Below are 26,697 nucleotides of genomic sequence, written 5' to 3'. Positions count from 1 at the left end.
CCTTATCACTGGTGACATTAACAGCCAGAGGATAACATAAAATTATGAGTCGTGGAATGAGTTTCCTTCAAAGTGTCATTGGCTTTGGGTTCATTGTATATGACGATACACTTTTCAAGAATACTTTTCTGTAGATATGGCTATGCAAATATATATATTTTATTGCATCTTGTTTAATAACATAGATCCAATCTGTGAAGAAGTACTGAGAGTCATTTCCTCCTGCTAACAGCATTTTCCAGAAAACTACCGTCTCCTTACAAGCATGATCCTAAAGGCAGCACACTGGAAAGAATAGTGTATCCAGCTATGAACACAGAGAATCCTCAGCCATCTCTGAAAAATATAGCCCTGTATGTATCATTGACCAAAAACTGAATATTACATCACATGTGCATGCTGTGTATCTCCACGTGCTCATCAGACTTAAAAGGAGAGCCAGTTCTGTGCAGGGCCTGATCCTGCAAAACACTAAATACATGCAACCAAGAGATGTTACAGTGGCTATAACTCAAAGCGTTGGGTTGATTTAGAGACCAGGTTTACCCGACTGGCTGGCCTTCTGTTTTGTAAGTTTAAGGTCATCTTAGACCTGTGATTTAGGGGGAAATATCGCAAATGACACATTTGCCTGTGAGGTAGCAGTGACCATGGAGTGGTGCAGGAGGTTTCTACCCACTTTGTGTGACGTGGAACGGAGCCCTCTTTCATTTTGCTGTGCTTCTGACATGATGTGACCACCATACAGCCACAGCTGGTTTTACCACAGAGCAAGGAATTACTCTGCTTACATCTGCAGGTAAATTTTGTCATAGACCTTCCTTATTGCTTCCCAGAAAGACTTTGCTCACTGTGAGGGGAAACATTGGAAGGAAAAGAGTAAAAGAAGAAGCTGGAAGATGGGTGGCCTTATTTTGCTAACTTGCATCAGGATGAGCTGCTACCTAATGCACTCAGAAGTCATATTTATTGCTGTTGCTAGACTGTTATGCTGCTCCTCACCCACTTCAGCAGCCTACATACATCCCATGCATTGAGAAGTCGCTGTTATCACTTCTCTGTCCCACACAAAACAGCAAAGAGGTGAGAGTTTTTGCTATTTTGGGCTGAAAATTGCACACCCGTCTGCCAGGTTTGGGTTTTTTTCCACCTCCAGACCTTTTTAGACTTTTTTATTATTCCTGCTTCCCACTGACCAGAGAAAATCCATGGTCACTCCTAGACTAGTGGAGCAAGATGACTGCAAGGGCCAGTTTGAGCTGACAGCCTTCACGCAGTCCTTCAGGGCTCAAGGGTTAAACAGATGAACTACAGACTATGGGGTGTTGGGAACCTGCTCCTGAGTCTGCCCCTACACCAGAGATGCACAAAATGGGCTTATCAGCTATTAATTTTCCACAAGGCCTCAGGGGAATCCCAGAAAACTGCAAACCAGCAAAGCTGACATCCCTGCTATGACATACCAAGACAGAGTGGGTCAATGGATAAATGTGGTGCACAGGAGAATAGTAAATATTACGTTTGTGACAGCATAGATCACACCTCTTAGTTACACTAGATTTTACTAGTGAGCCAGTGACTATACAGGCAAGGGGGAGTCAAAACATTATCATATCCCTGGATCTTCAAAAGAATCTCAGCTGAGTCTCACCGTAAAGCTACCAAAGAAGCTAAGCTATTACATTATAAAAAGTCCTCACATAAATATGCAACTGGTTAACAGATAAGATGCAGGGGGTAGGAATCAGTGAATGGTTTTTGCAGTTAAGTGGGTTCAGTCACAAGAGGGCTTGCCTTGGGCCTATGCCATTTGATGTAGCCATCAGCAATTTGGGAAACGGGGTGAGCTGTGAAATAATTAAGCTTACTGATGTACCAAGTTATTCATATTTACTTAGTTATTCATATTCATAATTAAATTTGCTGATGTACTAAGTTATTCAGGATACCAGAGAGGAAGTCTGACTGCAAAGAACTGTTAAGGTACATCAAAATACTGAGCGACAAGGCAATAAAATGGCAGATTAAAATCAATGCTGATAATACACAGGAACAGAAAGGACAGAATCAATATGCTGCAGAAGTGATGCATAAACCGCAGCAAGTTTCTGAGACAATGCTGTCTTTTCTTTTGATTTTTCCCCTTTCTAATTTTAACTACTAGACAGTAGATAATATCTTTTCACTCCCGTGCATGCACCTTTATTAACTCTCTTTCTGAGGTTGCGTAGCTGGAAAAAATTGCACTGACCTTCAGTAAAAATGTCCAATGCTTCTGCTGTGTTTCTCTTTGGAAATATTTAGGGTAGCCATTAAAATTTATTTCACACTTAAACTTAGCTTAGTTGGAAATGCTGTCCTCACTTGGACATAGTGAGGAATGGCACAGAAGAGGAGATCCAGGACTCTCATGGGTATGAGACAAGAGATGGCAGTATTTTATATTGAAAGTGATTCCTCTCATTTGTATGGAAAACAGCTGAGGGGAAAAATTGTGGTCTTCTGGAGGCTGATTTTTATGACATTATTCTCTAACACCATTATCACATTAACAGAGCAAAGTGGTGAATGATTAGTTGAGCAGTTTATCTTAAGCATCCTGTAGAAATGGGTCTCACAGGCTTACACTGGACAGGGAAAACTCAGGGGGAGGCCAATATGAGAAACACATTACTTGATTCCTTTGAGTGTTTTCTCTTTCTTCTTTCCCTTTTCTTTCTTTTTTTCTCCTTTTTTTTTTTTTAATAGAAGTTGCTACAGCTGTTTTTGCTTCCTTAAAAGACAGATAGTCTCTGTTAAGCAATAAGCAATATCTCATGAAAGAGCACATGCACAGAAGGACACATTGCCTATGTTAATGTGTAGTGAGGCTTCTCATGCTTAGCTCTGGAATGGGAGAAATCCCACAGCATTATTTCACTTGCATCTCACATGCACACACATATCTGTGATGAATACAAACAAGAACAGCTGTTTCCTTCAAAAATAATTAAAGTATCCAGGATTACAGGGTCATTTTGTTATGACTGTAAAATGAGGATATGCATGAAGGTATCTTACACCGGGGAGATTGCTGGGCCCATAGGAGTAGCAGGGGTCGCAACAATTAAAATTAGACTCATTTGGCTTATTACAACTAAACTTTGGGCTCGGTGGGGTGCTATTTCTGGAATTGCTGATTCAGCTAAAGTTCAGGGGGGAGTTGGAGGTCCCAAGCTGGCAGGAATCCCAAGGAAAATCTGCTCCATTCCAAACCAGCCTAACCAGTCTAACTCCAGATAATTTCCTTGGTAAACCCCTGAGGACCTGAGAATTTGGAAGCCCCATCAACTCTCCTACCCAAGCCCAAGCCCAAATCCAAGCCTCTGAGATTGGCCAAAGCCCAAGCAGACGCAGGCCTCCAGCTTGTACCACTCACAAAGAGCCCAGCAGGTGGGCTGACCTCGATCTAGGCTCCATAACTTTGACTTGCAGAGAAATTCATTTTTTTTTAATTAGAGTAGCAACAAATTTCAAATTATCAATACCTTATGAGCAAAATGATAGTTCCTCATTCAGATACCAGCAGAACTTGAAGACCTTGAGAATTTTATACCCTTCTGCCAGATTTCTTCAAAAACATTATCCATTCCCAAATCTTGGACAGGCATGAGGAAATAAAATATGTTTTTATATATACAGGTAGGGCCATCTTTTGTGACAGCAAAAGCAAGACTAGCATTCCACTTTTTGCGGAAATTCTGGTGAATAAATACACAAGCACTTTTTTTTAAATTTAATTTTTTGAATTAAATTAATAACTTTTATTTTTTTTAGTTTAATATCCAAATTTCAAAAAGTTTCCACCAAGAAATTCAAAATTTTAAATAGTATTCCAGTACAAAAAATACAGTCCTTGAGACAGAAACTTCCATACTACTACCTCCAAATAAATAAAATTACATCAGACACATTTAAACGATTCAGTACAAAAAATACAGAACTTCTCAAAATCAGTGAGTTGAAGTTAAGTCAGTGCAATAGAGTTGGTCACATTTCCTGGAGTTGCCAAGTAGCCTGGTCTCCTGGTCACTTCAGTGCATAAAAATAATTATGAGCAATTAATCACCAATCTCCTAGTTCAGAAAAGTGCTTCAGGATTTGCTTATATTTAAGCACATCTATTTGTTTGATTTGGATTTAGATATGCTTAGAAGTAAGCAGATATGAATATGTTTTCCTGAGTACAGATACTTCCCCAGATTGGTACTTGCATCTCCATGCCAAATAGATGAATGATAAGACTAATCTTATAACATCCCTCTCTCAAGACAGCACCAGACGGAAAGCTGGGTACTGTATCACATCATTTCAGGATTTCCATATGGAAACTGGGTAAACATTGCCTCATTCTGTATTTTCAGGTCAACAAACATATAACAGATAGACAGGATTTTATGACAAAATAATTTCTTCTATAGTACAAGGAGGTATAAATACTTTGGTGGTTGTTCCTTTATAAATAATTATTTAAAATACATAAATATTAATAAATAAATGTATAAAAACTAAATAAAGAGATTGAAATAAAAAATATGCATCGTAAATAAATTTGCACAATAACCCAGTACGAGAGGTCATATGATGTCATTAGCATTTGCACCTCCTCTGAGACTGGCTCCTTTTCCTTTTGAGAGAAGTTGGAGTCTCCACTAGTTTTTGTAAGACACTGAACAGCTCATTCACAGCTTTGCGTTGGATTTTCAAGTCACTCATCTGTTATAAGAAAGAAACAAATGGAATGAAGGTCATGCCAAGAGCTATAACTATTTAATGATCACATCCTACAGGCTACACTGCTACCACGGTAAACCAGATGGACATCTGCAGTTTCCAATTACTCTACCACCTAATTCCTACAACAGAGCCACTTTGTCACAGATTTTTTTTTCACACTTTCTGTGCTACTTTGCAACATGCCACAGACCAGCCATATTCTGACAAACAAAGCTACTCAGTAGTTCTTGCAATAATATATGTTACCCACAAGCAACTGACTCCACCGGGCTGTTGACTGCGGACTTCTGCAGAGATCGGTGGTTCATGTCATTGGCTCTCTCTGGATAAGCCAAGTGCCTCCCAAGCCCACGGAGGCATGCCGTAACTGGACAAAACTTTCCTACCCGATATCTAAACCACAAACAGCCATGTCAGAGGCAGCTCTGGTGGGCAGATGATGCGGCAGCGCTGCCATCACTTCTGTGACAGACTCTGGCAAGACTCGAGGAGGGCAGCCCCCGCTCTGACACCCCATACCGCAGACTTGCAGCAGCCCCTGCAGCTGGAAACATTAGGTTTTCCAATGTGAACTGAGCTATACAGGGGTTACCAGATGAGTTACTGAGGTATTATTGGAGTGAGTCACACTCAAATCTAAACTGGAAAATATAGTGTCATGAGCCTTGGAGGCAGAGGAAGAGCCTTACCTGAAGTTTTGCCAGGTCCATGAGGTCTTTCACCTTCTTTAAGCCATCAGGAAGGCTGTTTTTCAGAGTGTAGAGCTCCTCAGATATGTGTCTGACGTGTGGCTTTGACTTGTCGGTGTTTTCAAGAATTTCCAAGTACATGGAAACAATCTGGCTCAGGATGATCCTTTTTTCATTTCTCTGTTGAAAAATACAGTAAAAAAGAAAGCTCTGTGAGTGTCCGTCAGCAGGAAAATGAATCAAGCTAAAATGCAGCACGCAGGGGTTCTCACTGATGCTTCAAACAGGATGATAAAGAAGATACCATAACTCATCTCCTGGGCTTGGCTGTTCCTCAGGATTGGTTCATAGTGCAGTATAAAGCACTTTGATCCTTATGGGAAGCATTTTTATGAGGATCATTTTCTCATTTCCAAGCTGTTGAAGCAACCTCTGCTCTTATTATTTCTACCCTGGCTGGTTACACTAGCCCTGGAAGCAGCTTTGTACCAGAAGTGCTCTGCAAAGTGCCTGAGATGCTTTGTCATATCTGGTTCTGACTCACCTCTGTCCAGTTTATCAGCTTCTCTGTAAAAATAGGCCCACCATCAGCTACGTCTGAAAGACTTGAGTTCTGCAACAAAGAACAAACATATGTGTTAGATATATAATAGCCATCACAAGGCAAATTTGTGTTGTCTATTCCAATGAACAGTAAACACTAGAGAGATGTAATTTTTGCACCACTGGACTATAGCTATTACAATGCTTTCGCTTCTCTAAGTAGCAAATCGCATTGGATGACTGCCTAGCACCAGAAACAACATTAGTTTGCTTTTCAATGTCTTCTCCTGCTATAACTCATCTGAATAGAGACATTTAGCAGCATCTATTTTACCGAATGCTCCTTGCAAGTTTTGGTATTGACAGCTGAAAATTAAACTTCACAAGCATAGCATCTGGCTAGAAAATTGTCATATCTGATCTTGACATGTTTTTTGGTAAATCAAAGTCCACCAGTGTGTAGTCTGTGGCCTTGAATTTATCCAGTCTTAGTAAAATCTCATACGGAACAAGAGCAAATTAACTTTAACACAAAACTACAGTTTGTAGAACTGGAGAACAGCCCAGTAGCCCACAGTCAGGAGTGGGGAGAAACAGGGATAGAGGGCTACCGAGAGGCTTGCAGGGATGGATTTTAACCATCAATTGTTAGCTACACACTGTGGCAGATTCTAGGAAACAAAGAGCAATACAATTCTCCTACCAAGGAGAGGTAAACTGAATCATTTCCTCTTCTGTGTGTGTGTGTCTTTTTTTTTTTTCTTTTTGTATACAACAGTCACTGTTTCCTTTTTTGTCTGCTCAAAAATTTAAATACAGTGAGTGCAAAGGGAAAACTTTCAGGCTGACAGAAACCTCATGGGCTGGTTGGCTGCCCGTGCTGAGCACATTGCAAACCTTGTTTTGCTGTTCTTCTGAAAGGGGAGGAGCAGCTGCTGTGGACCAGAGTTTGTAATGTCAGTGCAAGCTCACCATGGCTCAGGATCTCTCCAAGAGACTTATATATATTCTAGTAAGATTCTCTCTGATCTAGATTAATGACAAATTTAAGACATAATTCCAATTTTACAGCCAATTTCCTAGTAATCTGCAAACACTGAAATATCACACTAGGCTTCTTTGTGTGATACTTCAGGGTGATTCTTTGACTACTAAATTTCAAAATTCTGCCAAAACCAGAGCTGGAAATAGGAGCAGGCTATTGCAGTTGCTTTCATGCATTTAAGGAAAAAAACCCCAAAAGTATACTAAGAATAAAAGCTGTTAATTAGAAATTACTTTACTGTAGATCTGTTATTTCTATGACTAATCCCAGCTGAAGTCAGCTGTGGACTACCATAATGCCTCCTAGATGAAGACAGGTGAATTAACATTACAGTTATCAGAATTATTATAAAAATTCTGTCTGAAAAAAAGTACTATCACTTAACATTCGCATGCAGGATCATGGTCACAGATATGGAAGCAGAATGGCTGCAGAATGCAAAAGAATAAGCAGTAGGAACCACCCTTGGGCAACATACTGCTAATAATAAGTACCAGATGCATTTGTTAAAGCAAAAGTTCTTTCTCCATTTTTGTTATATTGTTAGTACTAAATCCCCCAATAAAATTAATAACCTAAAACTAAACAAGTGTCCACAAATTGCGTCTGAATAGAATTGAATCAAGATTCATTCACCATAAATTGCAACAAGATTTCTTGTTATAAATATTCCATGTAATCGAAGGCTCAATGGAGCTGGGAGAAGCTCTTGTGAAAGGAAGAGTGCCTCTGAAATAAATCCAAAGTACTACATTAACTATGACTATTGAAAAACTGAATCATGTTAGTGAGACAGGTTAGCAAAACCAAAGAAACTGTCCATGTTCTGTTTAAAAAAAAAGGTATAATAGAAATATTTATTCCATGGTTAACCTCTATTGATACACATCGAGCATGTCAAGCAGTGCTCAAGTCTGAACTATATCTAAAGCACAAGCAGGAGAAGAGAAATGCAGTAGAAGACTATACTTACAAAGTCAGCTTTCAGTTGGTCTATATCATTTTGAAGTTGAGCAAGAATTAAGCTATTTCCAAAACGTCCGAAATAAATCATGATAACAGACAGAACAAACAAGCTGTAGGTCTGGCAAGTCATTTTCTTGGCGATGGCTCGGATAAAATGCTCAGCTATGTTCTGGGAGATGTCAATTCTAAGACCAGTGAGCTTCAGCTTCTAATAGTTAAATCTTCTATTAGAAGAAAGCAGACGAATGAACTTCATCGGCTTGTCAGTGGTATTTATACCTGGTCTTGAAAATTTTTATTTCGTCATCACAGGCTGTGTATATTTAGACAAGATAGTGTTAGATAAGAACCCTTTGGTTTTGGCTAATCGAGGGAATCCCTCGAAAGCATCTTAAAGCAAGGTCCTGGAAAAATTTTCAGTGGTTCGTCAATGGGTAATGTTTACGTGGCAGATTCTACAGTTTCTTTTACACATGGCTGGGGAAAAGGGGGAAACTATGATACTGATTGAGGAGTATGTGTTGTGGCTCAAACACATTCTTACAAGCTGTCTGAAAAAAATCATACCGTGTGGTTAAGGGGTCAGTATAACAGTCAGCTCATTTCTGGTATTCTTCTAAAGTAACCACTGAGATTGCCATGGTGTTATTCAGAGTCACTTAGAGATCTAAATGTTCTCCCTACTGATGTCCCTTCAAAAAAGACTATTTGCATTCTTTCCATAGGCTGAAGTGCATTTCTGCCACTTCCTCATTCCTCACCTCCAGATTCGAAATAGGCTGAGGGAAAATGAGGTTCCAGCATGGATGCAATGATGCATCATATTAAATTCCTCTATGGTTGTCTACTATCAGCAAGAGCAGAGTATTTAGTACTCAAGGTACTCATTTCAGCTTAGCAATAATTAAAGTTCCCCACCCCTCCATTCATTTGCACTCACGTGTAGAACATGAAAACAGAAAGATAAGGATAAAAAAAAGACCAGCTGAAGAATACTGACAGAATGATTTCCAAGTACATACGGACCCCTGAAACAACTGTACTGAGAATAGTTGGGGAAAAGGTTTTTGTATAGGGACGGAACTATACTTTGATGGATATCATGGCAAAACAGCTTACTGTGAAGAGTCCTATGAATAAATCAGAGTAATTTTAGGCTGTAGTGTATGAATTCAGGGTAGGCAGGAGCCTAGGAGGGAAAGAAAGAAGGAGCCTACAGGGAAAAAGAAAAGAGAGAGGATCAGGAAGAGGGCATGTGGGTTCAGTTCACATAGGCTGCAGTGGAGGATGTCTATACATCATTAGAAACGTATGAGAATCAAACTGTCCCCCAACAAGTAAGATTTGATCTCTCCAGCATGTTCCTGCATGGCTCTTTGAGTCTTCCTTGCAAGAAGCCGGCCCCTTTAGCGTTTCAATCTTAGTTTTCCCAGTGTGTTAACCAGGTTGCCACCCCCACTGCATCCCTCTGCAGATTTCCCTTTCTCCTTTGTGTCAACATCTACCTGTATGCACTGGCATGGCATTTTACTCTCCTTCTCATCTTCTGTGCATTTTAGAGAAGTCTTCTATACGGAGACCATTTTTCTGCTGCTTCACACATTGAGCTGTACCATGATTATGCAGAATTTCGAAGAAAATATCCAGATTGTTTTAGAATCACAGAATCATAGAATGATTTGGGTTGGAAGGGATCTTCAAGATCATCTAGTTCCAACCCCACTGCCATGGGCAGGGTCATCTTCCACTGGACCAGGTTGCTCAAAGCCTCATCCAGCCTGGCCTTGAACACTGCCAGGGAGGGGGCAGCCACAGCTTCTCTGGGCAACCTGTTCCAGTGCCTCACCACCCTCATGGTAAAGAATTTCTTTCTTATATCTAATCTAAATCTAAATCTACCCTTTTTTAGTTTAAAGCCATTATCCCTTGTCCTATCACTACACACCATTGTAAAAAGTCCCTCTCCAACTTTCTTGTAGGCACCCTTCAGGTACTGGAAGGCTGCAATAAGGTCTCCCAGGAGCATTCTCTTCTATAGGCTGAACAACCCCAACTGTCTCAGCTTTTCCTCATAGGAGAGCTGGTCCCTCTCCCTGATCACTGTTGTGGCCCTCCTCTGGACCTGATCCAACAGGTCCATGTCTTTCGTGTGCTGAGGGCTCCAGAGCTGGATGCAGGACACCAGGTGGGGTCTCACCAGAGTGGAGCAGAGGGGCAGAATCCCCTCCCTCAACCTGCTGGTTATGCCAAAGAAGAAAGCTGTTATGTCTGGCTCTATCATGCTATCTTCTAAGTGCAGGTCTGACTTCCAGGTAACCTCTCCTGCCTGTGAAGGCTAGATTCAGGCCTTCCACTCATCACCACATTCAAAGTCTCACACAAAGGGCTGAATGTTCTGTGGTAAATTATCAGCTGGTGGCAGGATAGCAAACATATTCTACTACAGAAATATAGGGTCCCTTTTCCAAATCTTTTACATTTGAAGAAATTTTACCATGTTAACATTGACGTACTTATCTCGTAATATTCTCTTCTATTGACACACACCATAACCCTTCCCCAAATCACTTTGAAACTAGGCAACAGCCTACATTAAATGGTCAGCATGTGAGGGTGCTTGAGTCCCAGGAGTCCTGCACCCCTCCCAGCCCTGTTCTGCTTCCCATTCCACCCAAAAATGATGAAATAGATCACCATTGTCCAGTGTATGTCTGAATGCCCAAGAACCGTGAAAGTCTGGTTGTAAGGAAGGCTCAAGTTCAGATGGCTCCTCTGCACTGTCTTTGCTGAACATTGATATGGTTACTAACAAAATAGGGGGTATCCTGCAAATATCTCCACTTTACTAGGCAGAGGCAAGGGCCTAGAAGCATCCAATTTTTTATCCATGTTCCTTAGTATGTATCTGTTGAGTACATGCTGGATGGGATTGAACACTCAGCACTAACACAAGCTCATTGCCTGACCGAAGTCCTAATCAAGCTGGAAGAGATGTCAGAATAGTATTGAAAGTCTTATGCAGCACTGAACTGCAGTAGTCCTTCTGTGTGCCTCCATGGTCACAGCTGGACTGTCATCTGTTCCAAACGCAATAAGAAATGAAACCAAGGCATTTTTTCATTTTGCTGCCTGGAAGTCATCTGACTCTTAATGCAAAGCAGAGGTTTCACACCCTTCTGTTCATACAACACCTTACACCAGTTACCCGATGATGTCCTTGCAAAGTCATGTCAGATTTTACTATGACCACTGATTAAAGGTTTTTCCTGTTAGTTTTTGTTTAATGCGTACTGTTCAGCATGCTGACTGAGTGGTTAGCAAGGAACTGCCCTTACCAGCCCAGCAGATCTCTGCCAGACTTTCGTTTCTCTAAAACTCGGTGGCTTTCTCTATTACCAGTGCCCAAGGAGTTGGAAAACCCTCTCTGAGTTGTCGTTCTGACCTTAATCACACTTCACCTCTTTGCTTCCCTTTCCTATCAAGCAGCAGTAATACTTAACTTCAGTTCCTCCTTCACAATGCTTAGAGGGTAAGGTGTTTAAGTGATTACAGTTTCCGTATGCCTTGTACCAGTGCTATGTAATTACTAAATACTGTTATTCTTGTTACCACTATCTGCAAAGTAGATGTCTTGATAATAAGACTTCATGTCTTTGCAACTGACCCTTAAGAACATACTGCAAGACTAACGTTTATCCCTACCACATTAAAAACGTCACCACTCATACAGATATGGATATGTTTCATCAGTGCTACACATCGTAAAGGATGTGACTGTCTACTCCTTGTGACCACCGTATCTCTGAGATATAGAGTATGTTTTCAATGATCATTATGGATAATATTGGCACAAACCAGCTGCTTTGTTTCATACAGAAAAAAATTTGGGGCAGGGGGAAGTTCTGAAGTTCTCAAACTGAAATGTTTTGACATTTTTCTAGATGAAATATTCTATCCTGCCCATTTCAAGCACTTTTTGGAAATGCTGTTGTTTGAGAGAAATGGAAAACCAGTTTGTACTGTCCAAAAAATGACAGAAGGAAGATCCTTTAGCCTCCATTACATACACCTGTCTGCATGCAGTCAGCAAAGGGAAAACATATATTGTTGATCCCTCTTTCCACTCACAAAATTTCTCACTCACATTAGCTGATCAGTCTTCCAAAGAAAGGAATGGAAGAGGAAACTACCACCCGGTGGTGTTAGACATCTAGAGAGACAGTTGTCCAGACAGATAATGATCTGATGGGTACAACTTCTAAGTGATTAGAGTGTAAGTTCAAAATTACTAAAATCATGATACCTTGATTGACACAAGTCATCAGCTTCATACTTCCCTTCGGAGGTTTGGTAATCCCATGCGGGATGGAAAAAAGTTTATAGGTTGGGAAAACCTTTCCCTACAAAACACTAATGATTATTTTCTGAATTTGTAAGAGGAAATAACTGCCCTCTCATAGTAAGAGTACTCAGCCATCCTATAAGTAAAAGTTCAAGCTTGCCCAGGAAGAAGAGGGTAGCTGTGAACAGCTGTTCTGGGCTGGCCTTTCTCACAAGCTATTGTGGACTTTTTGGTCACTCCTAACTGTATGACTATCAGTTCTGTATTGTTTAGAGACTCCAGTAATAGTATAATATGAATATTCAGGACCCATGTTAAAATAATTTTCTGGAGCCTATGGAGATGATAAATTTTTTTTTTCTCAGAACAACTATCCCCATTAACAGCAATGTCCCTGTTTATAAAAATGAGCATAACGCTGTCTCCCTTCCCTTTCCTTGAAAGACTGTTGAACTCATATATATGAGGAATTCTGAGACTGGGAAAAGGGACCTATAACTTACATTTTCTCATTGCTGATTCTGTATGGACAGCAATACATAATGGAGATTAAAATGTACTCCTTGTTTCTTGTGCCGTATTTCAGGTTGGTACAGACTGGTTTTCCAGCTCTCCAAATAATACAGTCTGCATGTATGAATGATTAAGAAACTGTGAGCTACCAGTGGGAGCTAACCATGAGACAGGCAGGTGCAATTCTAAAATGTTGTTTTTCTTTTAGTAAAACATGAAAAACAACGATGGCGTTGTAGAAGACAGCAATGGATATGGTGTGCGGTTTTGCTCGGCGCTTCTACAGTTTGGAATCTTTTTAAGTATCCAACCCCTGATTAAAATCTATTATCCACAAAGTAGAAGAAAATTCCAAATCCTGTTCAATTTTATTTAAAGTCCATATCAATAGAAAAGCAGCACAGATGTTGGCATGGCAGCAGCCCGAAGTATGGCTGATGGTGTGTAAAATACCTCCTGCGCTATAACCACAGAATGTCTATGGGTTTTTCCACATAAAACCTTTCATTTTCACCAGCTCTTCTTCATTCTTCCAAGAAGAATAAAATGCTTACTCTTGAAAGTTTTCTGTTTTCAGCACCATAATATCCTTTGGAGGTATTGCCGGTTCTGAGCATTATATCACAAACCTTACAGTATTTCTTTCCTTTTTAAAGCCCCAGCTTCTTGTGTTCTGTGATTCATGAATCTCAGGGTTTATTTTAGAGTTTTGGGGTTGGAATTTTTTTCTAATCACTTTTTAATCATCATGATTGCAGGGATAAGATTGAAAACAAGAACTTCTAAAAGCGTAATAAGGCAGATAATAGAAAAATTACAATTTAAACATACTTGTTTCAAGGTTCTTCTTAATGGCCTTTGAAATACTTCTGTGTAGGCTTTGTAGGCACTAGCAGCACCTACAACACTCGTATTGTTGATTTTTAATGTTAGCCAGGCAGTGTTATCAATTCATTGCTATCAGTACAACATACTGACTTCAGACTAGGCGCTTTGTGCTTTGGTGTGTGTAAAGCCGTATAAAAAATAAGGATATATCTTATCAAAGTAGTTCTCCCCAAAGTGATCTTCTATGGTTTTATAATTCTTCCCTAATACCCCTGCTCTTCTGAAGACAAGCACATTAATATTTCCATAACCTTTTCCACAAATATTTCCATTTGTTTTAAGGTAACTTTTTAATTCACTTTAAGAGAACTAATTCATTAAGAAAACAATCCCACTGTAATTTGACCTGACTGTGTTCTGTGGTTCTGACTTTCTGCTGTTTCCTGTGAATATATATGCATATGTCTACCTTTGCCGTACATTAATACACAGAAAAAACATCACATGTTTTGCTCACAGGGTCTTTCCACAATCCCCAGTGAGTATATTTTCCTTTATACATTAACTCTCCATGCAGAGACCTCTGCTATTTTCACAGTCTGCTGTGCAGTTTCATTTTCGTAGGATCAGATTCACATGCAAAAGAAGCAAAAAGCCATCTGAACTTCTGCATGCAGGTATCTGCAATAACACCTCACAGGGCCGTTTCAAAAGGATCATGTTATTTTTGAAGAGTGGAGACCAAAGGATGCTAGTATTGGATCAGCTGTCAGTTTGTATGTGTGCTGGGTGAATCCAGTCAGGGATCTCCATTGACTGTGTCAGAGGCTGGCTTGCAACCTCCCAAAATAGCACAGACTCTGATGAAAATTGCTTACAGATTGATAACATTGGAAATCATAGCCCCACAGTCGACCTCATACTTCCCATATACGCTCAATGCTATATCCAAATGGTACTTTTCACACTTTGAACCTGCTGGTGAGCCATCCCCACTCATCTTCCTCCCATTATGTTAACCGTATTTTCTCCGTGTGTTGGGTTTTGTGATTCATTCCTTCTCCTTATGTCGATTTTCTGCATTGTGGGCTTTTCTTTGTATTGGAGTTTTTTAGTCTAGTTTTTAACAAGGAATTCAAGTTCCATTCAAGTTTTCAGTATACAGTTTCATTTGTTTTCACAGTTTAAGTACCTTTATCGTACAGACACATTTATTGTTGGAAATTAATACTGCTATTTAAATTTGGAGGAAAACACAAGTGAAAGCAATCCTGTAATGCCTTAATTTCTTATTGAATATTGTAAGTTGAAATGTGAGCATTTGGGGCAAAAATCTGGTCATTTTCACAAGTTACCCCTTAAACTATTATAATAGTTAAATATCATGTACGCACATGCAAACACAAGTGTGTAGGTGTGGGCATATGTTGGAGGCTAACTCAATGATCTGTTTCAAGCATCAGTAAAAAAATATCCATGCAACATTTCAAACCAGCCTAAAGAGTGGGCATTTTTTGTCATAACCACTTAGAAACATCCACAGGAGATTTCCTAGCAGAAATCTGCTGCGTGATGCAACCCTTTCTTCTAAAACCACGCAGGAGACAGTTTGGTGGGGATTCCCCTTGCCCTCCATTCTCTTTAGTGCCATTCATAATTGTGTGACTAAGGAAGCCAGCCATCATAACTCACAGAAAAAAGCAAATCAGTATGCAGATTTGGTCCTACCTGTTTCTGTCCTGCCTCCAGAACACTTTTGAGCATACCAGAAAGTCAGGCGTACAAGCAATTCATCCACAAATGACATTTTACTTGGAACTGGACTTCTTGAGAGCAATTTGCCTGCAAAGACTTTCCAGTTAGATTCAGAATTTAAAGTGAAAGGAGAAATATGCAAGACCTTTGCTTTTTACTAGTTAAAAAACTAAGAAGTTCTTCACACCCTAAGTACATTTCCTCTTCATCTCCACAGGAAATAAGGCTGCGTATAGACGTGCTACTGTGGGTCGAGTGTAGATGCACATTATTTTAAAGTCACATATATTCTTTTTGCAAAAGCCTGGTCTAACAAGTATGAAGTGCTCTGAATGGACACCCTTTGTTCTGCTTTAGGCGATGTAAAGATTCCATTAACTAGTAATAAATATTTAAATGACAAAGACAAGAGACAACTAAGTTTCTGTTGTTTTTTGAAGAGGCTAATGAGTCTGCTCCCAAATTAAAATAAAGCAAGCTACTAAAAAGATGATAAAACAAACAAATGTTGGAGAAGAACAAAATACAATCTCCAGTAGCATACTTTAAAATAATCAAAAGGTAAGTATCGTGGCAGGTTGGGTAGCTAATCTTTTTTTCCTAAGGAAACGAAACTTATGCAGTTTCTGTAGCTGTCAGTTCCTTCCTTGTCAGTAACTTTTGAACAGAGTCAGCAATTTGATTCAAATTTGAGAGACTCACAGCTAATTTAGACCCTGTCATTGTCATTAAAATTGACAGCTAAGCAACAGCAAGATAGTTCTACTAATCAAGGACCATGTGTTGATATTTCGAAGTGTCTATATGAGTTAATTACAGTAAGGAGGGGAATAGCTTTCCTAACACAACTATTTCATTATTGTGAAAGCATATTCATTCCATCAATTACTCAAGACTTAGTTGATATCTAGGAAAGTTTATATGGCATTTAGCAAAAACCTCCAAAACTTATGAAAAAGAGTTCTGAAAGGAGCCTTACCCTCCCACTTAAACTGATTTTATTGTTCCATATTAATGTGTACAGGGCTCTGGACTCTTACTTCATCCTTTTTCAATACCTCTGGTTTGGCACATCAGCCTGTTCAGTGCATATGTGTGCAGCAAAATTGAAGGACAAACTGTAACTTGTGCTACCATAGCTAGAGTTTTTTTACATTAATCTAGCTAGTGTGGATATCAGTAGCAAAAGAGCTATGATACACCACGCTTTAGCTGTGGCGTACTGTCTCTATCTCCACATACACAGGCAAAGTACAACAGTCCTTTCAAAGCTTTGCAAAAGCAGATGTACAAGCTGAATTTCAATTGCAAAGGGCTCAGTTTTCGGGCACACCAACTCTGGTTTCCACCAGCAAACTTGAAATGCTGTCCCCTTTCCAAAAGAGACTTTTCTTTTGGAGAACTAGCAATTCTGGTGCAATAGTTGCAAAAGAAATACCCAAAGAAATTTTAGATTAGCTAACAATTTTTTTCCCTCCTGTGTAAGGTAAAATGTCATATCAGTGAGATCTTCTACATTAGTGTCCCGTTTGTTCTCCTCATGGGAATTTAAAACCAGTCTTCTGATCAACCCCACTCACCGTATCTTCAGTTGCATTTGGGAGCACTCTTGGAGCCTGCAAAAATTAGTTCCTTTCAGGTAAAGTGAAACTGGAAGAGGTGTTCAGAAACTGACTTGATGGCCTCCATTTTTCAAGAGTAGCTCCAGCCACCAGACCAGAGTAGAGCTAGCTGAAAATAAGCTCAAAAGAAACGCAGTGTGGAAGCTGGCCAATTTTTTGCCAGTTTTTTTAATTTACAGATCTGTTCTAATAGCATTGGTGCTTTTGCTAATGAAGACATAAGATATCTTACAACAATTTCTGATGTATTATTTGAAATGTTTAAGCACAGAAGTTGAATGATCTAAGTAATGAGAAGCAGAAAATTAAAATGTTGCTTGTACTAGACCCTGAACCAGAATAATCAGGCACAAGTAGACAGACAGGTGTACAGAAATAAATATTTGTAGAAGAAGCAACTAAATATTTAAAAGTAGTCATGAATCTTCTCATACTTGGGCACACATAGGGACCTATTAAAAAAACCCTATAATTTCTGGCATTGCATCTTGAATTACACGCAAAAGAGGCTGTAGTGAGATAGGCCAGTTCCTTCTCTGCTTCCAAGGAAGTCTTTGCAGGAATTGTATGTCAAGGAGTCAGTGATAATGAAGCACTGATTAGCTGAAAAAGGAATGGATTCATATTGTTTTTCTAGTTGCCTTGAATCACAAGGTTGTGCTTTGTTGATATTTACAGGCTTAGGGAGTCTGCAGGTCAGACTAACTCCAGAAGTGCTGCAGAAATAATGAAAATGAAATAGTGAAGTAGCAGACATGCCTAGAGCACAGAAAAGAAAGTTTAGGAAAAGCAGAAGTAAAAGCAGGAGTGATGAAGAAATTTTGTATGTCATAGAAGGAATCAATAGTCAAAATGTCTGAAGGAATATATTGGAGAAAACAAAATGGGCTGGGTAAAATGTCGTAGTAAAGCACATTCCTCTGGAGCCACCTAAGATGTCTGCTATCCGATCCCCTGGTTGGATAAAGATGAAATATAATAAAATACATTATGACTGAGAATGTAAATACTACTGGGAAATGTATCATTATGGTAGACGCTAGTTCTCTAAATAAGACTGGATGTTAGTACACGAGTTGTAACTTTTCAGTTAAACTATCATATTTTCATTTCAAAAAGAAACATATCAAGAATTTAGAGGAACTAATCACTGGGTCTGAAGGTAAAGGTAAACATGATGCACAACTGGAGTTTCTGCAAGTCAAAAGTGCAAAGTTCTTTAGAATTTGCCTCAAAAATAAAGAAGAAAAATATGACAGGCAGGAGTGTAGGTCTGCTAAAGGTACCTGGAAGTGATTGGGGACAGCTGAACATAAGTGGATTTCATATTTGCAACAGTGAAGGCACTTGGTATCCTGGGCTGCAGCAGCAAACCTGCAGCCAGCAGGTCCCAGGATTTTCTCTCTCCCACTCTGCTGGCACTTGTCAGGCCAACCCAGTATAGTGCACGCAGCTTTGGTACCCTCAGCTCAAGAGAGACACTGAAAAATGGGAGAAGATTCATCTGATGGCCTCCAACGTGATTAGAGGGTTGGAGACCTCAACTTATGAAGAAAGACTGAAGGAATTGAGTTTGTCCAGCCAAAGGGTAATAAGGTTTAGGAATATCTAACCACTGACTTTCACTACACAAAAGGCAGTTACAGAGAAGATGGAGCTACTCTTTTCACACAGATGCATGGTGAAAGAACAAGGTGCAACAGGCTCAAGTTGCTTCAGGGGGACCTTCAGCATGAGAAAAATTAAACATCAGAGCAGGCTGCCCAAAGAAGTGGTGGAACCTACCTTCACATATTCAACACTGTTCTTGGCAGAGCCCTAGATAACTTAACAAAAGGCCCCACATACAGCAAAATGTTGGACCAGGTTTCTCCAGAGCTCCCTTTCAACCTGGGCTTTTCTGTGACCCTATTCTGATGACAGCAGCCAATCCAGCCACCTCCTCAAGAACAGCAAGAACATAGCAGGGCCCTGAGGGACAGAAAGAAGGACCAACCAGCAGCGATAACTGCATTTTGGATGTCAAAAAGAGGTGCGAATGAAAATCTGAAATTCACACCAAATCAGTCCACGTAAAAACAGAAGTAGTAAAACAGCAAATCATGCCATCATCATGTAAACAAGAGGAGCATAAGGAAAGAAATGAGGTTGGTACAGATTAAGACTGGGCTGGATGGCTGCATACATTGTAGCCCAAAAATTAAATAAACAATTCATCTCAGTTTTAATATGGATGGGGACATTAAGTTCCCCGGAGCTCAGTTTTGGGGACAGTCTTGTTTAACATCTTTGTCAATGACCTGGATGAGGGGACGGAGTGCTCCCTCTGTAAGTTTGCAGATGACACCAAATTGGGTGGGAGTGTCGATCAAATTGCCTCAGGGGAGGTTTAGACTGGATAGCAGGAAAAATTTCTTTACTGAAAGAGTGGTCAGGCATTGGAACAGGCTGCCCAGGGAAGTGGTGGAGTCACCATCCCTGAAGGTGTTAAAAAAATGAATAGATGTGGCACTTCAGGATATGGTTTAGCAGGCATGGTGGTGTTGGATTGACAGTTGGACTTGATGATCTTAGAGGTCTTTTCTAACCTTAATGATTCTATGATTCTATGATTCTGTGATTAAGAAGCATTGGTGAATGCAGTAGGTGAGAAAGATCATTCTGAGAGTTGATGACACAGAAGATGGGAGCAAAGTCAAGATGACTGATAGTGACAGGAATGGAAACTATCTCCTCTAAGGCAAAATCAGAAGCGAGAAGGTAGAGTTAAAGGTTCTCCCATCAGGGGAACAAACCAAACAAACGACCACATTAAAATGCAGTTGCACATTAAAATGCAGTTGCAGTAGGGAGAAATTTTAACCAATCTATCAAATTAGTGGTAGCACTTTCAGATTCAGACTTTCAGAGAAATAATAAGCAAGGCAGAAAGACATGTTATCTGACAAGAGTGGTGTGCAAGGCTTTAGAACAAATTATGAAATAATCAACCACTAAAAACCAAGGAGGGGAAAGAATAAAATGCAGCCTGGGTTCAATCAAAGGCAGACTGAAGCAAGAATAACTTGATTTACTTGAGGATGGAATTAATAAACCAGGGAGAAATGTGACTGTACAAGTGACAACCCAGGTGTGTGGCTTCTAGTCAGAAGAAGATGGGAGGGCATGCTTTGGAGGAGGAGAATGACCCCATGGTGCCACTGTTCATCACAGGAACCATCAAGGCAATGCTGCAAAGTAAATGGATGCAGTGAAGGTTAACTCTGCAAGGTATTTCCAGAAGATGTAGGAAGGGAATAATGCCAATGTACCACTGTGGGTTAACCCTGTGCTGTACATATGAGTTCAAACTAGAAACGGTCCAGACAACAAGTAGAGAGGTCCTGTTTTATAGAAGTCTAGAAGAGTTTGGCCTGTTCAGCTTCAGAAAAACAAAGGCTGAAAGAAGTAGTTGTTATCTGAACTAATAGCAAACTCAGTAAGTCATGTGAGCTAACAGAATAAATTGATACTAGACAAAGTGGCTATAAACTGGCCATGAGTAAATTTAGACCAGAAGATGGAAGACTTCTGGCATTCAGAGTAGGATATTCTGGAACAGCTTTCCCAAAAGAACAGGGAAGGGTTCATAGGTACAAAACTTCCTCAAAGCATCTCATTCCACCTCTGAGCTCAGTATCTGGTGGATAAAACTTACAAAAAAACATAGTTTCCATTTACTGTCTGAGAAGTGATCATTTATATCAGTCTGTCTGGTGAGTGGCTGTCTTATTGCTAGTTCCAGGCAAACTGGATTGCCTGATTATAGCACTGAAGAGTAAAGCCTTGCTGTGCTTTCTTCCTTCAGACTGGAGAAACCTGGTGTTTCTTGTGAAGTCACTTCTGTAGATGAACTGCAGTCTGGTTGATCTTTTATCTTCTGTCTCATCTATGGGATTGAACTGATATCTTTAATGTCTTGTTTTTACCAGAGGGCACATTTTCTTATAACACTCCTTTAAATCCTTGGCAGTATTCCAATGTGTCAAAGAAATGAAAAGTTAGAGCAGACTCGGAAAATCAATAGTGAAACCACATGCAAAAATTACAACATCTTTCTGCTTCCTCTCAGTAGTCTTCATTCACTGATGAGCTCAGCACCTATATTCACTCTCTTTGCCGTAGTACAACACGGGTAGTTTATAACAATTCTTAAGTCTTTTTACAGTCACTGAGACACTTATCCTAGAGTTTAGGTCTGGGAAATATGCTTTACTACATTGTAGCCACCCTGCACATCAGTGTGGCCTCTTCCCTTCCATCTATAAAACTGCTCCCAAAGATTCACTTGGTTTTTTTCTGTACAGAGGAATAAGCACCAGGATCTTGCATTCCATGGTCTGAAATCAGACTGTGCTGAACATATCCATCAGTGGAGCATGTTCGCATCAGCAAGATATTCGCCTCAATCGTGCATTGGCATCAGCAGGCCTTTTGGGAAGCACAGGGCATGCAAGCCCAAGTTGCTGATCTCAGAGAGGCTGATCCGCTGACTCAAATCGCAACCCTGCGCCCAATGATGCACTGCTTCTTTGTAGCCATTTGTAAAGCTGCAATTTTCTCTAAACTTTGAATGTCCTTGGCTTTGCTCAAGCGGAGTGGGAAATTTTTCTAAAAACCCCTCAACATTTCATAGAGCAAGAAACCCGCTCCCATTCCCACAATGACATCAAAGTTGCCCCAAAATGCCAGAAATAGCCTGAAACCGAGAAGCAGTGTGGCCACCCCACCACCATCCACCCTGCGGCTGCCCTCCATGCAGGGGAGGAAGGAGAGAGCAGGGGAGCCTCCCAGGAGTGGGGGCGATGCCTGATACCCACCCGAGAAACTCTGAATTGATGGCTGGTGTGGGCTACCCTTCCCCAGTTGCCGCCTCCGTAGTTGTCCACCAGCTTGGGATTCACATCCGCAAGCCCTCACAGGGCAGCATCGTACGTGAAACGCTGTTTCCCCTGCTGCGGGTAATAAAACAGGCTGCCTTTTCCACTGACAGCGTGTGGTTTCTCATTCACGAAAAATTTTTTTCCTCACATCTAGGAGGCCCGATTGTAAGTAGTTTTATCAAGTGACTAATTTACCGCGCCTGTGGTTTATCTCTACAAGCTTTCTTCATCACCTGGAAAGCGCTACTGGTTATTCCCTAATCGTTATACAGGAACAGAGAAAACATTTACACTGACATGACAAAATTTGTCTAGGAGACGTCAGCGGGTTCTTCGTTTGTGGTTAGGGACAATGAGCTGGGCTGGCATAAATCACTTCTTCTTTCAGGCAGTGAGGGAGAAAATAGGAAATAATTGATGATGCTGTATTAATGATGGACATGGGCTACCAAGCTTCACCTGCAATGATAAAATCACTGCAATGTGTTTTGTTGTTAACTACTGCTTGTTGCAGTTTTAGGAGAAACAAGCAACCAAAAAACCTCCATTTCTTGAGAGAAGCTATTTCCTTCTCATTAGCTCAGTCAGAAGCATGGTTGCACCATGAGTGCCAAAACGACTTAAACGCACAGCGCTGGAGGAAAGTGGAATGAAAAGCACCTATCGGTTAACGTTAACAAGTGATGCACACTAAGAACCCAAAACTCTTCTTATGTCATACATGTAAAGAGTTTTTTGAGGCCTTAAAGAGAAGAAAAATATGGTAATTGACTAAAAGACTGTTTGAAAAGCAAAACCAAACCTGCACACACCTCAAAGGAAAATTAAATTTTGTGTACCCAGATGACACTGGCCCACTGGGCTCACCAGTTAACTGACTAAGCTACAAATAAAATGTTTGCAGCATTCAGCTTGTTCAGTTGGCATTCTGGCAGATCAGGAGACATGGCAAACCACCTGCATTCGCGACTGGCTGCCGAAGTTTTGCTGGTGATGGCATCTGAGGCTGAAGCAGGCAGGAAGCACAGCTGCTGACCCCAAGGCCAGGCAGCGTCCTAGAGAAGTTCCTTTTTTCTGTTTCTCAGGTCATCATGGCCAGTGGTTTTGTGGAGAATGTTGGAACGGACCGTGTTTACTGCTGCTGCAGAAGCAACAAGTGTGGCCCAAGAGAGTTTTCTGTCTAGCATCTTTGGTCTAAAAGAAAAATTTCAACTTCCACTGTAATGTCTGTGATAACATTATTGACAGCTTCAGTGGAGCTCCTTCAACAAACGCCTGCAGACCTTCTTCAATGGGAGAGTGACTTCTGCAGATTTCAACTCCTGCCTGGATAGAAAACAGCACAGCTTTTGATGCCACCGCTTCAGCACTGTGGGGTACTGCATCTGAGCATGTGCTTCAAAGAAGCAGTCAAACTGCATGATCTTCCTCCAAACTTATAAGCAACTTTTCTGTGCGGTTCAGACAGGATGAATTGCCATTAATGAACTAATTTCTGAGATAATTAAAAAAGCACAAAGTGAATACAGGCATCTCCAGAATCAGAGCCAACTGTGGAAATGGCAAGAATCTCCTGAGAATGTCCCTCAGCTTTATTTAAAGAAAATTAATTTTATCCTTTTCAGAAGAAATATTATGTTGCCCTCTCACTATTTGAAAATTGCATGACCTGCCGCTGCCACTATCACAATGATAGACTATTCTGGACACTCCTTTTACACCAGTAATGAAATTAGTATTTATATACAACCTCCTTCACAACCTCTGATTGAATTTCATTATTTCCTCTGCAACTCTGGCTGCTGGAAGCTCTGCTTCCTCCTATCTTTAAAAAAGATTTTTTTTTAATGTGTAAAACACAGCAACACATTGAAGCTAAGGCTGAGAGCTGAACACCCCAGGCTCCCCTACTCACCTGTTGTCACTCTTCTTCTTGCACATTCCCACGTCAGATTCTGCCAGTTCCTTCGCCCTTTACGCACCCTCTCTCACTAAACCATGTTAAATTCAGATCCTCTCTGAGAATTCAAAAATCAGGGAATGGTAATCAGGTAGCTGTTATTACTTAAATATTTTAGTGTGGAATGTTCTTCCACTGCTTTGGCAGGTCGCTGAGCCAGAAAGATCGTTTCCCTCACCAGGAGGTGACACCTCTCCAGAAAGGGCACTATGACCTGGGGCTAGGAGGGGAGGCACTCTGGGGCCAGCCAGAGTCAATGGCAGAGGAGCAAGGAGATACGCACAACTCTTTTAGGGGCTATATAGGAAAAATCTCCCTGTTGGTGCCCATCCCTCAAGGAGAAGAGCAGGAGCAGGCTGGTTTCCACCACTTTCCTTTGTTTCTAACCTGCCCTCGCAAGAACAGTAGCCTTGGCCTGCGGGGTCCCTGAGTATGCATCCCGTTTCTGCCCATCTCTGTTCATTTCAGATGAAAACCATCATCAGTGGTGAGGGGCCTGCAATCTTCTTCAGAAACAACTTACCAAAAGAGAAATGTCTGTCTTCTATTTTAAAATTCATTCAATCCTTTTCTCCTTCAGGACTTGACGATCACCTGCAGTTCATCATTCACCTCTCTTAAACATTTTGTGACCAAACAGTTGTTCGTATTTTTCCTTTTTACTATGGAAACAAAGGTCCTTGTCCTTCAGCTGCCCTCTTCATGAAGGCACTGATGGCTGACAGTCACCATGGGACTATATTCGATTTAGTTACATCTGGCCACAGATGTGGGTTTGCCAGGACAAACAAGACAGCTGCCAGGTGTGATGTGCATGGTTTGGTGATGGGACAGCATCTCTGCAGCTGCATGGTCCCAGTGCTCACACTGTGGCTGCATTCAGTTCCGTAATGCTTTACCCTGTCCAGAAATGGTGCACTGGCCCTTCAAAGTCAGCCTTCTGTGGCTCCTATCAGAGATTTTCAAGACCCAACTGGATAAAGCCTTGGGTAGCCTGGTCCAACCTCCTGGTGGACCCTGCTTTGAGCAGGAGGTCAGACCAGAGGCCTCCAGAGGCCCCTGCCAGCCTCATTTACCCTGTAGCCCTGTTGTTTTATGATTATTGTTGCCTTTCAGAGCTGTAACCCATCCATGGGAGTGAAATAGCATTATTTGTATTGTTTTGCAATTTAGCATTCAAATCTACTCCTGACATTTGTCACCAACATGTTTATTCCGTGATAGTCTCCAGCTTCGCTTGATGGTATTGTATTTCCATTACCTCCCTTTTCCCTCTGGCAATGCTTGTCAGACCTACAGCCTGCCTTTACATTTCCTAATCGCTCTTCCACTGGAGACAACAGAATAGGAATACCAAGGTAAATACTGATTTTGAAGTGAAAATTGAATATAAGGTAAGACCATTCTCCACATGTGCTCCTGGAGAGTGAGTCTCCCACAGCTCAGCAGCTCCTGTTGGTTTTCAGGAGCAGGTATCCCTGCAGCAGTCATTATTTACAATACAAAGAAGCTTGGCTAGCGACGGGGGAAGCTACAGGGTGACCACAGCATGGTTGTGCAAGCATTGATGTAGCTTTCTGTTCCCGTAACAGCACTGGCTGCTCGGGCATCCTTTCTCTTCACAGCTCGCTGTCATCAAACGCCTCGCAGTTATTGCAGGGGAAGATGACTCAAGTGATACCTGGGCTTGGTGGCTACAGGTGGCTATTTTGGGTAGCATCTTATCAATCACTAGACCAAAAGTCCATGCATTTCACCTTTGGCCATGCGCCTCTGTGGAGAGGAAGCTGCTACTGCAGTCTCTAGAAATTGGTATATGTTGTGGGTGTGAAGAAACAGAGACCAAATGGCCAAATCCAACACAAATCACATCACTGTCTAAATCCCACTCTTATTCCCATGGTTCAGAAAAAATTGTTTTCCTTCTAATGTGATTTGAGGAAAACTACCCCAGCGTTTGCTAAGGACAACATTATAACCTCACCTCAGAGCTCCAGCTGAGATCAGGAATTTGCTGTAGATGGTTCTGGTTATAGCAGAAGTTACTTATTAAGGGATAGTCTCTACTCTGAATGTTTTGCACTTCATAGAAAACAGCACTTCAGTGAAAACAGAGGAAATTTATACATGGTCTTGTCTGTGATGGAAATTGTTGTCTTTGCTGACTGTTGCTGTATTATTTACATAACACCAAAACTGCATGTGCAGCTGCCATTTTCCACTAGATCAGTGTTTTTCAAGATGTTATGAGCTAGTGACAATTTTAATACACAGCCACATATTTTTCATTCTTCCCTTTGCAGTAACAGTCACAAAATACCTTCTTCTGTGTAATAAGAGTCACTACGCCAAAAAGACCAAAACACATGAGATAAGACAAGAGAAGCTTAGCAATTGTGACAATTAACACTACACAGGAATTAATTTCCTTCTGAGGATTTCTATATGCAAGTAAATTAACTTAGGCAAATAATCAATAAATAGTTTTTCCATTTGCCAAAGGAGAACAGAACCTTAATGAAGTAACTGGCCTATGGTCACACAGGAATTCTGTAGTAAAACTAGGGATGGAGTTCATATCTGACTTATAACCCTAGTCTCTGGTTATATGCCTATCTTTCTGCCCCCAAGTTTCTAATTTCAATTCTACGTTTGTGGCAACTGATTTTTTTTTTAAAAAAAAAAACCTTCTAATCCAACTACATATCTATCTCAGTTTTCTTTCCAAGCAAATTA

The 26,697-nt window shown here is 40.7% G+C and overlaps 1 protein-coding gene across 1 annotated transcript; it reads right to left on the bottom strand.

Annotated features, from left to right (window-relative positions):
* Positions 1-4,590: 4,590 nt before the first annotated feature.
* Positions 4,591-8,149, bottom strand: IFNG (interferon gamma). Its single transcript, XM_009931583.2, has 4 exons — positions 8,027-8,149; positions 6,010-6,078; positions 5,466-5,645; positions 4,591-4,755 (listed from the first exon to the last, which is right to left on the bottom strand). Exons 1-4 carry the CDS (start codon positions 8,147-8,149, stop codon positions 4,630-4,632), a joined length of 498 nt encoding a protein of 165 aa, XP_009929885.1. The 3' UTR covers positions 4,591-4,629.
* Positions 8,150-26,697: the final 18,548 nt, after the last annotated feature.

The sequence above is a fragment of the Opisthocomus hoazin genome, chromosome 8 (genome assembly GCF_030867145.1).
Source record: "Opisthocomus hoazin isolate bOpiHoa1 chromosome 8, bOpiHoa1.hap1, whole genome shotgun sequence".
In the NCBI taxonomy this organism is placed as follows: domain Eukaryota; kingdom Metazoa; phylum Chordata; class Aves; order Opisthocomiformes; family Opisthocomidae; genus Opisthocomus; species Opisthocomus hoazin.
The sequence above is the reverse complement of the archived record's forward strand: the minus strand, read 5'-3'. Positions and strand labels throughout refer to the sequence as shown.

Excerpts from the sequence above, each read along its gene's own strand:
- IFNG (XM_009931583.2), bottom strand. The coding sequence starts at position 8,149 with ATGACTTGCCAGACCTACAGCTTGTTTGTTCTGTCTGTTATCATGATT. Across the intron at positions 6,079-8,026 it reads ACCAACTGAAAGCTGACTTT|AACTCAAGTCTTTCAGACGT; the intron begins GTAAGTATAGTC and ends TCTTTGTTGCAG. Across the intron at positions 5,646-6,009 it reads AGCTGATAAACTGGACAGAG|AGAAATGAAAAAAGGATCAT; the intron begins GTGAGTCAGAAC and ends ATTTTTCAACAG.